The following is an 18,003-nucleotide window of genomic DNA, read 5'->3' on the forward strand; positions in this document are numbered from 1 at the left end:
GTTGTGTTGCCTAGTCACAGTATTTAGGAGGTTCATGAAAGCACTTTTATACTGCTCCAGCGGAGTATTTCTAACTCCCTTTGATAGCCGATGCTTTTATATGCACAGTTTCATCACGCTACTTTAGATATGAGAAGTGTCTATTGCTTGTCAGATGGTAAGATCTATTTCAAGCCTAGGTATAGTCTGACTTTTAGGAATTTTATCAAAATACCTTGTTTTCTTCAATACCACATAACTAGAAGACTAATAAGAACATTTTTTTCGGCAGAAATAATCACTAAGTAATTGCAGTATGATCTTTCAGTACGCTTTGCGTATTTGCTTTAGCAGAGCGTTTTACTTCAGCAGTTTTGCACATTACGATAAATCTACACGTTTTATGTAGAAAAATTGTCTGATTATAGGTATTTGAATGTTAAGTGATTTTTCCTTCCTCTTCAGTAGTGCCACTGTATCCAGACTAGCTTGCTTTCTAAAAAACTGGAGGTTAAAAGTGTTCAGCATATTACTTTCCAGTAAAGTAGATAATCTGAAAGATAGTCTACTTCCTGATCCTTTTTCTGAGGTTTAACAAATCTACTGTTGATAAAAGATGAGAGTGACAAGTCAGACTGATGGCTGTGTGGGCTGCCTGCACTGATGGACCATGGCACGTTAGCCCTGAACTAAACAGTCCGTTATTTCAGTCTTGGGCTCTTATTGCAGAGGAGTTAACGTTTTTAGTGCTGATGATTAAGTGCTTCACTAGTAATTTTCTCAGTTTTCTTTTGATTTGTAGTGGAAGTCCTTGTAACAATGGTAGACCTGTGTGAAGTTTCTTTTGCAATTTAATTTTATTCCTTGTGAAGTTCATTATTTAAAATTGAGAGTTAGTCACATAAAAACTCCATGGCAGCCTCGCCAAGCAACATGAGGCAGTTATTCACTGATGGCAGTCATCCCCTTCTGTGGGTCTGCCACTCTTGTGCTGGCAGAAGCTTTTCATCCATATTTAAAATGATTTCCTCTATGCAGATCAGAACTCTGAACTAATCCACTCTTTGCCCAGTAGTAGAAAGGTTTTCTTGGCCATAACTGCAAAACTCACGGATCTTTAACATAAATCTTGGTGATGAATACTTTTTCTTATCTTTAATGCATACTAGCTCCCACTGGAGACGACAGAATATTCACAGTTGGGCACAGTCAGACGTGTTTGTGGGATCAGAGCCTAAAGCTAGAAATTACCTTTAGGATAATATATTAGAATGGGCACATGCTCTGTGCCAATACTGCATAAAGTGCTTAATTCCAGCATAGTTAGAGTGGTTATGTAGTGTGTGTCTATGAAAAATGAACATTTTTAGTTTTTCAGCAGAAGTGATATTTGACTGGAATGCCTATTGCTACAGATAAAGAAACTTCCCAGAAGAAAAAAAGTTTGTTGTCCTTTCTACTTTTCCCATTAACACTAACACCACAGTGGGCTTCAGTAGATGCAGTAGGTAGGGAACTAAACTCTTTGAGAATTGCACAGAATGACTCCTATTCAGAATAGTCAGGATTGTCCAAACATACCATATACTGGTTATATGCCATCAACACATAAATCATAATTCAGCAACTAGTCTCAGAATATAGTGTTATGCTATGATTAGTACTGAAAGCAGTCTGTAGTTTCAATGACTTGTATCTCAAAGTAGACTCGTGTCTCTCAGTGTAAGATAATACTAGATTATTAATGAGGGAAAAATGGATTGTTATTTGATTCACATTCAACAGATGGAAGCTTTCTGGAAGCAGACTGACAAAGCCCAGCAGGTTTTTTTGGACCAATCAAAATGCTCAAGTGTCGAAGCAGCAAAGATAACGATGGATCTGACTGAGAGGATGATTGCAGTAGAAGGCTTATTAAATGAATCTCAGGATTTGCAGGCAATGGTAAAGTACAAAAAGAAGAAAAATTCGAGATATATTTTGTCAGCCTAAACACAAAGCACAATACAAATGTACAAGTCTGTCAGTCCTATCTTAAGAATGCTGAAGACTGGTTACTCCAGTTGTATGTCTTTCAGCTTCATTGCTAAGAGCTCAGTTCCTGTTGCACAGCACAGGAGAAGATGAACCCTCTTCACTTCAGTCTTAGTTCTCAAAATACAGTTTAGGCAGTCATGTTAAGAAAAAGTGATGTGCACGATATGAATGCAGCCAGCAAGCAAGGAACAAGAGCACTATGATGAGGGAGAGTCATTACTCTGGACATTAAGGCTTCTTCCTTTCAAAATGCTTATTCTACTTTGAGAGATCCTAATTTAGATTAAGACTGTCATTTGGGAGTGATTTTATGTGTCTAGTGACCTTAACTATACTTGAAAACCCTTAAGACCACATCCCTATGAAATGTTAAGGAGGAAAAATAAGCTTAAAAGTGCATCAGTGCTTTGCTTTTAAATCTAACAGATCTCTGTCAGATATTTGCTTTACTTTGTACAGGAGATACTGAAATGGTTGCTTGGAATTTATAGATTAACAGTACAATCAGAATTTATCCCACTGCATTTTTTAGTAATTTGGAGGAAAAATGGATAACTAGCTTTATTTTGCTTACTAGTAAAGATATATAGAAGTTATTAGCTTGTTTATTTTGCAGTGGAACAGCCAAGTAAACCAATCTGACCATGTCTGAAGATAATTTTGGCAGCTGATCACATTTGACCCACACTGTGCTACTGTACAGTAGAGCAGTTCCTTTGAATGGGCAGTCTTCAAATGAGGTGCTTGGATACATGATAGAGAAAACATTAATACCTGAAGCTACTACCATTATGCTTGCATCTATTTGCAAAAGTCACAATCTCCAATAACTGGAGTAGTTGTCACATTTTTTCCAATCTTTCATCATTGTCTAAAGCAGTTACTGCTTCACTCAAGAGGTCTTGCTCCTTACTGTAATCCTGGTTTCTACTTTAACAGTGTGATGGAAACTATTAGGCAGCGAATTTTTTTAAAAATGTTTTTACTGAACTCTAGCTGACCACACGCTTGATGAAATCCTAGCAGTGTCAAAATCAGATATGCGTCCCTCATTCAAAATGGAGGCAGATAGTGGTGTGCCATACAGTATCTTGAAGAAAGGTCCAGGACTCCCATGTTGCCCTTCTGTGCATCTTCACCCCTTGAGTATTTGAATTTGTTCTGCAAGATTACATTAATGAAGGAAAAAAAAATAATCTTGACAGCTGCAGTTAGTGTGCACACCAATAATTTTATATTTGCTCTTTCAAGTGAACACGCAGTAAAACCCACTGCTATCCTAAATAGGTCAGGATTTTTGGAACTATTTAAGTACCTCAAGGTTATTATCCATATAGCCTTGAGAAGCCTCTTGAGTTTTCTGTGTTGTTTGGAATTGCATGATTCAATTAAAGGGCGGGCATGACCAAAGATTCTTAGTTTCTAAGCAGGATTTTTTGTTTGTTGTAGGACATTCAGGAAAGGTTATTTAACTGGGAGCTTATGGTGAAAATGATTGATTCACTGAAGTCCTGTATACCAGAAGAGTGCAGGTGTAGACTGAATATTCTATCAAATATTCTGGACCATTTAACTGTAAAGAATAAACTCTCAGTTCGACAAAAAGAAGAACTTTTAACAGACCTTCACAAGGCCTTCTGGGAGCAATTGGCACATTTCACTAATGGTGAGTACTTAGACAGTAGGTTGTGGTTTAACTAATTTAAGTATGAATTCTCTTAGTTGTATTAATTAGTACAAAAATTATGGCTTTAGTCCTATATGCCTCTGTTTTAAGTGTGTTGATGAATTGGCCAAAAACACTATCCTTGTGAAGGCTGGACACTTAGAATAGGAACATTGGCTTTAAGCCTTCCTGATCTTGTTAATAGCACTATTTTGAACTTACTCTACAGGTCATATAATCTGTACCTTTTTTCATTGTTTTGAAATTTGAAGTAGAGTCACATATGCTGCAAGTAGTTTTAAGATTTCTTCATTTATTCTTTATGTACTTGACGTTGTTGGTGATATTGGCTAATATTAAGGGTAGTACCAGTTGCTGATGTGAAAAATGTTGTCTTACAATCAATTACTGGCACGTAGAAGAGGTGCCCAAAAAATATAGTTGCATTGTCACTCTTGGGAAAAGGTAACGTTAACAGCTATGATGTTCAGAAATCTTCTCTTTTAACATCTAAGATATTTAAAAAAATCTTTTCTTCTTCCCTGTTCACCTTTTTAGACTGCCTAGCTATAGGTTATATAATATTAATGAAGTCTAAGCTAACTGACTTAAAGTTTTTCCCTGTTTCACTGCAGATGTTATCTAATGTATCAGGCAGGGTATGAAATTGTCTCCTTAAGATGTTTTAGATGACCTGTGAAAGGTATTAGTCATAAGCCAGTGATAAGAAAATAATAGCTTACCCTTTTCTGAAGGCAAACACTTGCTGAAAATTCCCACAGGATGCAATCTCCAAGTAGAAATCTTCCCATTCTGCCTGCCAGATCTTAAGGGTGGCCCTGGGTCCACCCTTTCCATTTGAACAGGTGAATTGCTTGCACCTGTGCTCCTAGGGCTAGCCACGCCTCTTCGCCACATGCTCAATCACTGGTTCAGGCTGTGACCTAACAGTTCCCATACGCCTAACATTCACCTTCTTTAGAAATCTACCCCTGACTTCTCTAATAGGTGCTGTATGAAGGGCTTACAGTTTCCCGTCAGCACTCATGGAAAATTTTGGTATGCATTCAGTCAAAAAAAGTATAGTGAGAAGTACTTTTTTTCCAGAACCATTTCTTCTACTCATGAGCATACTTAGAGAAAACTGTCCTTCTGAAGCAGCTTCAGGGTTAGAGATTGGTGAGAATATATATATTCTTGTTGCAGTATATTCTTGCTGCAGTGCTGCTGATCATTATTACTAAGCCTGTATGTGAAATTGTGCCCTGCAGTGAAGAGGGACATATACAGGTAGATCAGGTTGCTCAGAGCCTGGTCCAGCCTGACCCTGAATGTCTCTGAGGATGGGGCATCTACCATCACTCTTGGCAACCTGTTCCAGTGCCTCACCACCCTTATAGTAAAAAAACTTCATCATAGAATCATAGAATGGCTTGGGTTGAAAGGGACTTCAAGGATCATCAAGTCCTAACCCTCCTGCCACAGGCAGTGTTGCCAAACACTAAATTAAGTACTATATCAGATTTCCCAGGCCTCATCCCACCTGGCATTAAACAGCTCCAGGGATGAGGCATCCACGGCCTCTCTGGGCAACCTGATCCAGCAACTCACTCAGTAAAAAACTTTCCCCTGACATCCAATTTAAGTCTCCCCTCTTTCAGTTTGAAACTATTTCCTCCTGTCCTATCCCAACAGACATGGCTAAAGAGTCTGTTCCCTTCTTTCTTATAGCCCCCCTTTAGATAATTGAAAGGCCGCTTTCAGGTCTCACCAGAGCCATCTCTTCTCCAGGCTGAACAGCCTCAGCTCTTTCAGCCTGTGTGTCATCGCACGTTATTTCATGGATATTTACTTCTAGAACTGGCATGCCTAGTTCATAGTCTTTGCGTATGTCCAGGCACTAACTTCCCTTAAAAATGAGCTAATATCTGTGCCTATTTTTCCCCCCATTTTGCATTGTTTCTCTTGTTCCAAAGCAGAAAACTCTGTCAAGGCCTTGATTTTATGTAAACTCAGCATTTATAGTAACAGTTTTAAATATGCAGAAGGGCATTAGTTCACAACATCCTAATTTCACGTACAAGTGAAATGTGCTTAAGAAAAAAATCTCTGGAGAGTTGACCTTGGGTATGAGCTCCTTAATACATCAGTTATACTGTACCTATAATTCACAAGTGAAACACAGAGCCAGTGAGAAGCATTGCTCCTAGGAAACAAACAGGAAAGTTGAAAGAAGCAAGTGGTGTTTAAAAATAATGATTGCAACATTTGTTCAGGGGACATTTTTGTTGGAGGCTTTCCTGTATTTTCAGTGCACTTTCAAATGTTTTGTCAGTGAGCCATCAGTCTGTGGACATGTATGATAAATGAACATGGAGAAAGTAGCGTGCACAGTGAGGAGCAGGTGAGGGGACTGTGGATGTTTAGTCTTGAGAAAAGGAGGCTGAGGGGAGACCTCATTGCTCTTCACAACTACCTGAAATGAGGTTTTAGTGAGGTGGGTGTCTGTCTCTTTTCTCAGGTCAAAGGATTAGATTAGATGTCAAGAAGAATTTAGTCACAGAAAGAGTGGTTAGGCATTGAAACAGGCTGCCCAAGGAAGGTGGTGGTGCTGCCATCCCTGGAGGTATTTATGAAACATGTGGATGGGTCATGGTTTAGTGGTGGGCCTGGTAATGTTGGGTGATAGTTGGGCTTGGAAATCTTAAGGGTCTTTTTCAACCTCAATGATCCCATGAATCTATGATTCTCCACAAAATAATTTATCTCAGTTAAATCAACCACATCTTACTCTTCTTTTGCATTCCCATTTATCTACATGTGTCCAGGGTGAATTACTGATCTGGGACAGAGTGTGTAGGGGAAATGAAGATTCCTAGGAGGACAGGCAATGTGACGTGAAATATTGAGAAAACCCCAAAAGCATCAATTCTACTCTGTAGGATGGGGTTCAGGTAGACTTATGAATTTGTAAATCACTTAAAGCAAGAGGAAGGATGAAAGAAGGAAGAACTGGGTCCCAGATATTTCACAGTATTCATGCAAAACCAGAGGAACCTTGACAATGTTTGCAGGTTCTTGAAAAAGTTGCTTTGGAAGCCTGATATACCTGGCATCCCTGTTCAAACTAACAGGAACTGAAGCTCCTCTGGACCTGTTTTCCTTACCATATGTTGCTGCTGTTGTCCTTGAAGTAGCATTTGCTTATCTGCAGTTAGGTAATGAGCCATTTCTGGACTTCCCTAAAGCAGGAGGGGGAGGTTTGGCAAGGGTGCTGCAGGTAGGAATCTGTTTCTTGAACTGAACTCACCACCTACGCTAAAGCAGTACTAGTGAATGTGAGAGTGCAGGATAGTAGATTAAAAAAAAAGGATAGATTTATGTGGCCAAAAGTTTGCATCTGAAAAGATTTTCATAGTAAGAAACAGGTTTGAAATTCTGTGTGGTAATTCCTTGCCTGTTTTGTTCACTAACAGATTTCTGTGAGCTTATGTTGTACGACAGTAGCAGATGCTACTTTCTCCCTGTGGAGTTACAGTATCTAATCATTTGTATTTCATGTTCCAGAATGCATCCAGCAAAGTAAAGACCTCATCCTGAAACGACTGGAGTGCCATGCAAAGAAGAGAGAAGACTTAAAACACAGACAGAAAGCTGAACAAGGGAATCTCCTCAGTGAAGTTTTTCATATTGGAGATTTAAATGATTTTCTTAAGGTGTGCACATACAAACATTCCATTATCTCTTACAGTGAGGGTGGTGAGGCACTGGAACAGGTTGCCCAGAGATGTAGTTGATGCCCTGTCCCTGGAGACTTTCAAGGCAAGGCTGGATAAGGCTCTGGACAGCCTGATCTAGCTGTGGTGTCCCTGTTCATTGCAGGGGAGTTGGACTAGATGGCCCTTCAGAGGTCCCTTCCAACTCTAAGGATTCCGCAATTCTATGATTTTTCAAGGCAAAACATGCTTCAGATTTCTCTCAATTCCATAAAATCAGAGTTTTTAGGTTCTCCTGTGAACCATCAGCACAGGCAGGAAAGTGTCAGACATCTTTATGTCTAGGCTTGCCTTGGGTTTTCTTCCAGTGCTGGAATTTTCACATTGGAACCAAATGCTAGGGTAGATTAATTCTAGATTGCATGTTTCATACAAAACATCCTTTACTTAGATACTTTGTGTTTGGTTCAATATAGGAAATCTCTGGCTGAAAATATCTGGCCTACATTATAGAGTAAAGCAAGCTGCACTGATTAAATTGAACCTTTCTATGAGTGAAATTACAGAGACTCTAAAGACTGTTAAATTTCACATAGGCAGAGGGAAAACTCATTATGAACGCTGGCAGGATACCTTATAAGAGGTTTGCAATAGATAATTTAATATGGTACATGGTGACTAATGTAATGTTTTCTTGGCCATATTTTCCACAGACCTCTATTGTTATTGTTCAGAATGTATATAAAATCAGAATTCTCAGCTGTAAAATGCTGAGAGCTGCAAAACTTCTATAACTGCTGAAAACCACAGAGCCAAGTTATTAAGAAGAAAAAAAATCAATCCTCAGTTTTCATGAAGAGAAATTATTTAAGGTTAAAGTGGTTATTTCCAGCAGCATTAATGAAATCTATGATTTTTGATGAAATTAATGAATCTTTTGATGAAATCTAATAACTTAGATAAATTGCTATAGGAGAAGATTCAGATTCCAACTGTAGCAAACTGTCAAACTTTGTTAATCTCAACAATGCAATCTTGTACTGCAGGCCAAGTTCTTTAATTATACTGTATGAATTAGATAATTCTGTTACTGTTCTTGTATGCCACACCTGCCTGGCATAGTTCTCCTCAAAACTCCTTTTACTATCATATCTGAACAAACAGAAGATTTGAGTCACTTTAAAATACTAAAGCACATTTTACTTCATTGTCTTTTCATAACTTGAGACTAATAATTCTACCACACATTTTTGTAGCTATTGAGCAATTATGAATGTATTTGCTATGCATACGTAATTCCCCAACACTTCCCAACTTTGTTAAACTAGGCTTAGAAATTGTGTCAAGATCTCTTCCCTAGAAAGTTACAGCCACACTACTTTGTGCAGGAAATACTCTATTTTGCATGCCTTAGAAAACTAGCAATTACTCTTGGATAAAATATAGAGTAATGAACTGTTCATGACAGACTGAGAAGAAATGGGCAGAAGTGACAATTTGTTCTTTATGCTGCAGAACAGAACATAGTTCTTAATGTTAGGAAATAACTCTGTGAAAATAATAAAGGACAGAAATGTAAGCCTTTCTACTGCCACAGTAGAGAGACTGTTTTGTCCTAAAACAGTGGGCCTTGAGTCCATAGACTCTTAGGACAGTAAGAAAAATACATATAGAGTCATAGAATGGTTTGGGTTGGAAGAGACCTTTAAGCTCATCTATACTTCCAACCCCCCTGCTGTAGGCAGGGACACTTCCCTCTAGACCAGGTTGCTCAAAGCCCCATCCGGCCTGGCCTGGAATACTTCCAGGGAGGGTGCATTCACAGCCTTGCTGGGCAACCTGTTCCAGTGTCTCACCACCCTCACAGTAAAGAATTTCTTTCTAATATCTAGTCTAAATCTACCCTCTTCCAGTTTAAAACCATTTCCCCACTTCCTGTCACTAGATTCCTTTATGAAGAGTCCCTCCCCAGCTTTCCTGTAGGCCCCCGTCAGGTGCTGGAAGGCAGCTATAAGGTGCCCCTGGAGTCTTCTCTTCTCCAGGCTGAAGAGCCCGAGCTCTCAGCCTGTCCTCATAGGGGAGGTGCTCCAGCCCTCTGACCATCTTTGTGGCCCTCCTCTGGACCTGCTCCAACAATTCCATGTCCTCCTTGTGTTGGGGGCTCCAGAAGTGGATGCAGTACTCCAAGTGAGGTCTCAGAGAGCAGAGGGGCAGAATCACCTCCCTCAACTTGCTGGTCACACCTCTCTTGATGCTACTCAGGATATGGTTGGCTTTCTGGGCTGCAAGCGCACATTGCTGGCTCATGTTGAATCTCTCAACAATCGACACTCCCAAATCCTTTTCCTCAGGGCTGCTTTCAAGACATTCTCTGCCCAACCTGTATCTGTGCTTGGGATTGCCCTGACCCACACACAGGACCATGCACTTGGCCTTGTTGAACTTCATGAGTCCACCTCTCAAGCCTGTCCAGGTCTCTCTGGATAGCATCCCTTCCCTCTAGTGTGTCAACTGCACCACTCAGCTTGGTGTCATCTGCAAACTTGCAGAGGGTGCACTCGATCCCACTGTCCATGTCACCTACAAAGGTCTTGAATAACACCGGTCCCAAGAGTGATCCCTGAGGAATGCCACTCATCACCAGTCTCCACTTGGACATAGAGCCGTTAACCACGACGGCTATATGTAGCTCCCTGATTTGACTTAAACATCCCAATAATTATTTTGTGTAAACAATCCCCTTAGCCTTGCAGTGCTATTTTAAACCCAGAGTTCAGATAGTCTGACATTGAACATGTTGGCCTGAATCCTCACCATGATTCCAAAGCCATATCCATCAAATGCACTTTCTTCTCTGCCTTTCCCACTCCACCCCACCAAGGGCCTCATACCATCATGGTCGTAGCTTGCACAGTAACTGACCTTTCTGCTGTATTTTAAGTGGTTGTCAATTAGGGAGATGGATTTTACAATGAACTTTCTTCACATTGGTTTCTTCTGAACACATGTTGATATAGATTATAAAGGTTAGAGTTCTTACATTCTTTTGTCTCCTTCAACTATGTTTCCACTGGAAAGGGAACATTTTTTTTTTTTTTAATTGGCTGAGAATGTAAGAATGATCTATTGAAGCACACAAAGCAAAAGGTGCCAGTTGCAGTAACCCAGTCTTGCTCAGCCCTCAGTAGATATACAACTTCCAGTTATGAATGACAGTCCAGTTAGATGGAGTTTCTCCTTCGTCACTTTACCAGGTCTTTGATGTGAACTCTGTTCAGCTGCATTTTTCATTTTGAAAGTCTAGTGTAGAGGTCTTGCAATCAAAAATAGTGAATTCTAACACAAAAATTATAGGGTTGGGACATAGGTGACTTTTTATTGTTTTTTTTTAAAATTATAGTCTGATAGAAAGATAGAAATTGACTGTGTCCTGACTTAGTTTATTCAGGCTTAATGGGATAAATTAACTTGTATATGCAAGCCATTAATATCATATACTGCAGTAGTTGTCTAAAGAAATAAGAGTTAAGAAATATGAGGACAAAGGGGGAATGGTCTCAAGGATGATTTAACAAAAAAAGCCACAAGAACAAAACACAAGAAAAACGCAACATGCGAACAAGAGAAAGAGCAGCAAGAATGTTGCCCTACGTACTGATCATTGTTCCTCTGCAGCCCCATTGTCCACATGTGTCTAATAATGTTGCAGCCCTTTAGTATTGCAATCTGCTCAATGTCTGTGTTGGTTATTTTGCTCCTTAGACCTGTCTGTGATGAAGTGATAACTTGTACAGAGGCAAGCAGTATGCAAATCAGATCATTTCAGATGTTTTCCAGTATTAGGTATCCCAAACTGCTGAGGCTGTAGAGTTTCATACTCAAAACTGAATACGCCCATATTAAGGCAGGAAGACAAGTTTCATGTCCCTCTGAGGCATGGTTCTACATGAACACTTATTATTGTGAAGGTACATATGAGAGGTCTGGGGAAGAGTAGGGAGAGAGTCACAAGAAGCTATCTAAACAGCATTTCCAGCTATTTAAATATATTTGTTGTGTCTCTCTCAGGCTTACCATAATCTGTTAGAGAAGCATTGGCAGGCACAATGGCAGCTGGAGGAGGAAGATGACTGTGAAAGTGCAGAGGCTGTTGTCGAGCTCTACAAGGTACCATCTCTAGTGATATATATTATATATATGTAATGTATATAAGTAAAGCATATATATAATACTGAACATCCTCTAGCCCCACGACACAATGTGAGGCCTTAGGGTCGGGACTGGAGAATTGCACCAAAGATCATGGCTGTCCCAGGAAACTGAATTGACAGTTTTCCACAATAACTTGCCTTTTCCATTATCTTCTCAACACAGTATTTTTCTTAAACTCATGTTAGTTAGAAAATATCTACATGATCTTTCAAGATGTGCTGTCTGGGTGGCTGACAAGGTTGTAATAATGTTTAGCGTATACAAAATCTGGCATTACTGCTAGGAGAGAGACTTCATTTATGTACCATAATTATCTCCTGCTCACCATGGTACGATAATACTATTCTTAGTTAACTTCTCTGCATGTCCCAAAATAGTGTTCTCATCTCTTTTCCTCTCAAAGAAATTATTTTGACACTAGTTAGTTCCCTGAAACATGTTCAAGTCTGTGGTATAAGTAATATTTTTACACTTCTTAATCTTACTGATTTGGAAAAAAACGCAGATGCATCATGCTTTTACGTCATCTTTAATTATTTTCTGTCTGCACTGAAAAATAAGATAACTTGATCTATCTGATGAAGACCAAAAGTGTAGATGGCAGTGACCTTTAATTAGGCTGAAACTAATCACTTTTAGCTCTGCAGGATCCTTGTCATGATTAATTACGACCAGATCAGGGTGTTATGGAAACTTGTTCTCTCCAGCACATCAAGATAAGATACCCACACAATCTTAATTAGTGCTGGTCCACATGAACTTTTTAAAATTCAGCTGAAAAAAAATGTCATTGTATTAGGAACAAATAAACAATTTTAGCACAGTTTTATGTAATTCTGCAAGCAAGCAACAGGATGCTTAAGAAAGACTACTGCTTTGAAGAAAGGTAACGTTTGCTTGGGGGGCTATGGCCACAAATCAGAAAAAATTAATTGTACGATACTACTTAAGGAAGGTCAGCATGTCTGCTGAAGTTACTGTGCATGCTCGATTCTCCAGAGTTAGTGACTCAAGCCCCTTTTTCATTTCACATGAAGTCTCTGGAGACCAAACACTTTTTCCCCTGCATAGTTTCACTTCATTTGTGAAATTATATTGCTTTCTTTTGTTGTGTGTTCTGCTTTAGTGACATTGTAATCAGACTGAAAATCCTACTTCTTTCAACAGTGTGCTAGGTAAATTTTCTTTTCCATTAAAGAAAAATTGATTTAGGTGAATTAAGTGTTTCTAGAATTGCCAAGTTGCCAGGAGAGCTGTATAAGCATAAACTCCACCAATTCACTCAAAGTCATTATATTCCATATTACGTCTGCTCTCATTCTTAGACCCATACAAACGCTACCAGACATGAAAAACTACAGTAAGTAAAGTAACCCAGCTGGCATCCATTGGATGAGAGTCCACAAATCTTAATTTCCAATAAAACATTTATTATGAAACATTTTTATTGTCACATTTTACATAATTAACAACTGCACTTATTACCCCCTTAGCCCTAAATACAGATACTGCAGACTTCTTCTCAGTACACCTTATAAGCAGCATAAGCTAGAAAGAAGAGAAAGTATAACCCTACTGTAGATAAATGGAACTGTTCTGACTTCTACAGCTGAGGGAAGTGCAGTAGTTAAACATTTTGTCAGGACAAAAAAAGCAAACATAGGTTTGTTATTGAGGGAAGGAATTCATAGAATCATAGAATCATAGAATTGCTCAGGTTGGAAAAGACCTTCAAGATCATCACGTCCAACCACAACCTAACCATACTACTCTAACAACCCACCACTAAATCATGTCCCCAAGCACCACATCCAAACGGTTTTTAAACACATTCAGGGATGGTGACTCAACCACCTCCCTGGGGAGCCTGTTCCAGTGATTAACTACCCTTTCTGTAAAGAAGGTTTTCCTGATATCCAACCTAAACCTCCCTTGGAGCAACTTGAGGCCATTTCCCCTTGTCCTGTCACCATGGAGAAGAGACCAACCCCACTCTCACTGCAATCACCTTTCAGGTATTTGAAGAGAGCAATGAGGTCTCCCCTCAGCCTCCTCTTCCCCAGACTAAACAGCCCCAGATCTTTTAATCATTCCTCGTAGGGCATATTCTCCAAGCCCTTCACAAGCCTTGCTGCCCTTCTTTGGACCTGCTCCAGCACCTCAATGTCCTTTCTGTACTGAAGCGCCCAAAACTGAACACAGTACTCGAGGTGGGGCCTCGCCAATGCTGAGTACAGGGGCAGGATTACTTCCCTAGTCCTGCTCACCACACCATTCCTGATACAAGCCAGGATGCCATTGGCCCTCTTGGCCACCTGGGCACACTGCTGGCTCACATTCAGCCAACAGTCCATCAGCACACCAAGGTCCATTTCTGTCAGGCAGCTTTCCAGCCACTCCTCCCCAAGCCTGTAGGGTTGCCTGGGGTTGCTGTGACCAAAGTGCAGGACCGGACACTTGGCCCTGTTGAAACTCATACGGTTTACCTTGGCCCATCCATCCAGTCTATCCAGGTCCCTCTGTAAAGCCTTTCTACCCTCCAGCAGATCAACACGCCCTCCCAATTTGGTGTCGTCTGCAAACTTACTGAGGGTACACTTGATCCCCTCATCAAGATCATTGATAAAGATGTGAATAGAAGAGGCCTCAGCACCAAGCCCTGGGGGACACCGCTCGTGACTGGCTGCCAACTGGATTTAACTCCATTGACTACAACTCTCTGGGCCCAGCCATCCAGCCAGTGTTTCACCCAGCAGAGCATATGCGCATCCAAACCATGGGCAGCCAGCTTCTCCACAAGGAGGCTGTGGGGGACAGTGTCAAATGCTTTACTGCAGTCCACATCAGCAGCCTTACCTTCATCCACTAAGCAGGTCACCATGTCATAGAACAAAATCAGGTTTGTCAAACAGGATCTACCATTCACGAACCCATAGTGACTGGGCCTGATCCCCTGGCTGACCTTTAACTGATCCGTGATTGTTCCGGAGATTATCCATTCCATACGTGAATTGCATCTCACAACCACAATGCTTTTCAGTCTTCATCTGTTTCAGCACACTTTCAGAGCAAAACTACTCCTTGGACAATCCTTTCCCTGGACAGCAGGGCTTCACATCTTTCCGTAGTTTCTCCAGCTTTCTGGAGGGAGAAGTTACTGCTTCCAGTGGTGAAGGCAAGAGAAATTTGAGGTACTCCGCAGTGCAGTGATGTGACTGCAGATGAAGTAGACCTGAGCAAGCAGTCATTAGACTAACGAGCTGGCTACCAACAACTCTCCCAAGGTGATATTCAGCCCAGTGCTGCAAGCCCTGTATCCCAGTTGGGTTTGAACCAGCTAGTTTGTAGTGCCAGCTGATTTGGGCACACCTACTAACACTGCAGAGCTTATTGTTGGAGTTCCAGAAGACTTGTAGTTTAACTGGTAGTCATTTTCTTAGCAGAGATTTCTTTTTAGTTGCTTTTTGTCATACCAGTAGAAACTGAAGCCTAGTAATATTACTGAAAAACTGAGTGATATTCTCTATATCTAGACAAACTAGACACGCTTGTCATGCTTCTCACTTACATATATAAATATTCCTCAACCAATGGTCCACAAAGCATCCAAAGACTGCAAGACAATTTCAGAAAAATTCATTCATACCTTTGTAAACACAGTCAGAATGGAAATAACTAGAAGTAGCTAAATATTTAGTTATTCCTAATTTTTATTCTGTTGCACATAAAAATTAGCCTTGCAAAGCTGCACAAGGTTATTAGGCTTCCCACCTACCCAAGTTAAATAGCCCTTAGCTTAGGTTCTTTCTTCCTTCAGTTGTGCACTAGTATGACTTGATTTATTTCAGCAGAGTCACCTTGATTTGTCCTAGTATAAGCAAGCAGGGAAGCAAACATGACAGACTTAGTTACTTGAATAAGTAGAAAAATAACCTCCATGCAAGAGGTGATATTAGAATGTAGGGAAAAGGTCAGCATATAACAAAGTAGGGAACCAGTGAATATCCTAGGGACAGAAGAAAATATGTCACCTCGCTGTATTTGCCATTCCTTTGTGGGAGAATATCCTTATCTTGTTCTCACAATGTTCTTCTAAGCCCTGTTCAAAACTCTGCCATTTCTTTTCTCTTTTTTGCCTTTTAAATGTGAGTTCACTGAGATTTATATAGCCTTCTAGCAATAATGTAGCCTGTAGTGTTACAGTACATCAAGGAATTATTCAGATTGGTGAATAAATATATAAAAACACAGTGATCTGGAAGCTTACTGTGTTTGCAAAGAATAATTGAGTAGGTTTGTTTTATCAACACATGAATAAATCAATTAAAATGATTTAACCAAGGTTAGTGGAATCTGTTGATGCCTAAAGTGAATGAAGGCGTTGTATTGAGAAGATTGCATAGGACTTTTTAACCATATTAGTGAATTAAAATAGTGCACTGTAGGTGAGTAGTCTTGTAGTGAGTAGGCAGAGGCTCTGTAAGGATTTTTACAGTCCAAGTTGAGCACTGGTGATGAGTGATTTTAATTCACAGTGTGTCATAATTGAAGAAGGAATTGCGTCAAAGCTAACTGAAAGGCTCAGCCTAATATTTACAGTAAATGTAGCCTTTGGTTTTATCCCATACAGAGGATACTCTGTTGCAGTAACAGTTTTGTATTGGCTTGAGTAGCTATTTGAGTTGCAAGGTTTAAACTGAAATTTTCTTTCCTGTGGCAATGAAAGCCTCCCCATCCCCCAACCCCTTTATGTGTTATTCTGTTTCTCCTGATCTCTTGTCAAGATGAATGGCTAACTCCTTGCAAGTCTGTCTCAAATTTAGCCTATCAGATATTAACCAACTTTTAATTTTTTCTTTATCTAGATTATTGTTTTGGGTTTAATTTGTTTTGTTGTTGTTTTTGTGTGTGTGTGTGAACTACCTGCTTATTTCAGCAGGGAAAGGAGAAGTGAGAAGAGGTTAATGGTTAACAGCTCATTATTAAGAAAACAGACACGCCAATTACACAAAAGGAAATCAGTTAACAGCCAAAAATTACATAGTCCCTGATAAGATAATTATTTTTCCTCAGCTTTAAAATCAAAACTGTAAAAAAAAAACACAACTTACTGTCATTTGTAATTCCTTTTTGCTGATAGCAGTTCACCAAAATGTCATTTCATTTGACTTGACAGAACATAGAAAAGCATAAGAATTTAGATTAAAAGCTATTAAGTATTGAGCATTATCAACAGGCAAAGCAATAAACATTTTATGAATGGATAAACATGAATGTGAGGTTGAAGCAAAGTATTTGATTCCTTTTCCTCAGTTAATAAAAGGGAGAAAATTATCTTTGTCAAAATTGTAACTTCAGGTTCTTAGTGACTTAACTCTTTCATTACTTTCCTTATGTAATTTCATTAGCATGAGATATGGTTAGGGATGCTTTTCACAGAGTGGATGGCATGTCTTTCTATCCAGAGCTAGCTGCTTTTCAAGATGAGCCACCCACATCTTGTCTCAGAGGGAAATTCTGATCAAGAGACCTGCAACTCAAATGCTTACTTCTGAAAATTTTGCTCTATGATTTAACCCAGAAAGTTTGAAAAACAGTGTGATTTAGGAGATAAAATATGAAACTCGTGCCACATGAGCTCAGTCTAATTCTGAATTTGGGGTCTCATTAAATTTAGTCATTTCAAGTAAAGCTTTGAGGTCCTTAATTCTACTACTACATTTGCACATTCAGTTACAGTTTCGGGAAACATTTGTTGTATTTGTAGAATCACATCCAAACGTTTCATTGATTGGCCGCTACTAAAGCTTATATGAAGTTTATGGTTCTGTAGTTGTATACTACCTATAACCTTGACAGGAGTCTTAGTATCCTTCTTGGCCTTTCCAATCTCATCACCAAGTGACCTGAGTCATTCTGTGTGCCTAAAATGATTGACTGGCCTCAATCAAATGTCATAGAATCATAGAATGGCCTGGGTTGAAAAGGACCTCAAAGATCATCGAGTTTTAACCCCCCTGCTGAGTCCAGGGTTGCCAACCGCTAGACCAGGCTGCACAAAGCCATGTCCAGCCTTGTCTTGAATACATCCAGGGATGAGGTATCCAAAACTTCCTTGGGCAACCTGTTCCAGTGTGAATGTCAGCAGTAAGCTGAAGAAATTCAGCCTGTTTGTTGGTATTCATATACATTCACTGTGAATGTATGTGCTGTTGTGAAATACAGGTTACGTGATGTGAATAAGCTTCATTATGAAGTTTACTTCTTGCCTTATTGCGTATCTCTGTGTGAATTCACTGTTTTCTAGTAGCTTTTAAAGGATATCCCCTTATCTGAGAAGCACATTTCTAAAAAGGGAGAACAGTACAGAAGGTGAAGGTTGAAACGAGAGCC

At 39.7% G+C, this 18,003-nt stretch overlaps 1 protein-coding gene across 2 annotated transcripts in view; it reads left to right on the forward strand.

Moving 5' to 3' along the window:
* Positions 1 to 18,003, forward strand: part of EVC (EvC ciliary complex subunit 1) — a 54,696-nt gene that overhangs the window by 11,952 nt on the left and 24,741 nt on the right. For both annotated transcript variants that reach the window (XM_021393984.1, XM_021393983.1), the window contains exons 8-11: positions 1,765 to 1,923; positions 3,466 to 3,682; positions 7,250 to 7,398; positions 11,467 to 11,565. In XM_021393984.1, the coding sequence (XP_021249659.1) occupies positions 1,765 to 1,923; positions 3,466 to 3,682; positions 7,250 to 7,398; positions 11,467 to 11,565 (624 nt within the window). The remainder of the gene's footprint in view (positions 1 to 1,764; positions 1,924 to 3,465; positions 3,683 to 7,249; positions 7,399 to 11,466; positions 11,566 to 18,003) is intronic.

Source organism: Numida meleagris, chromosome 4 (assembly GCF_002078875.1).
Source record: "Numida meleagris isolate 19003 breed g44 Domestic line chromosome 4, NumMel1.0, whole genome shotgun sequence".
NCBI lineage: Eukaryota > Metazoa > Chordata > Aves > Galliformes > Numididae > Numida > Numida meleagris.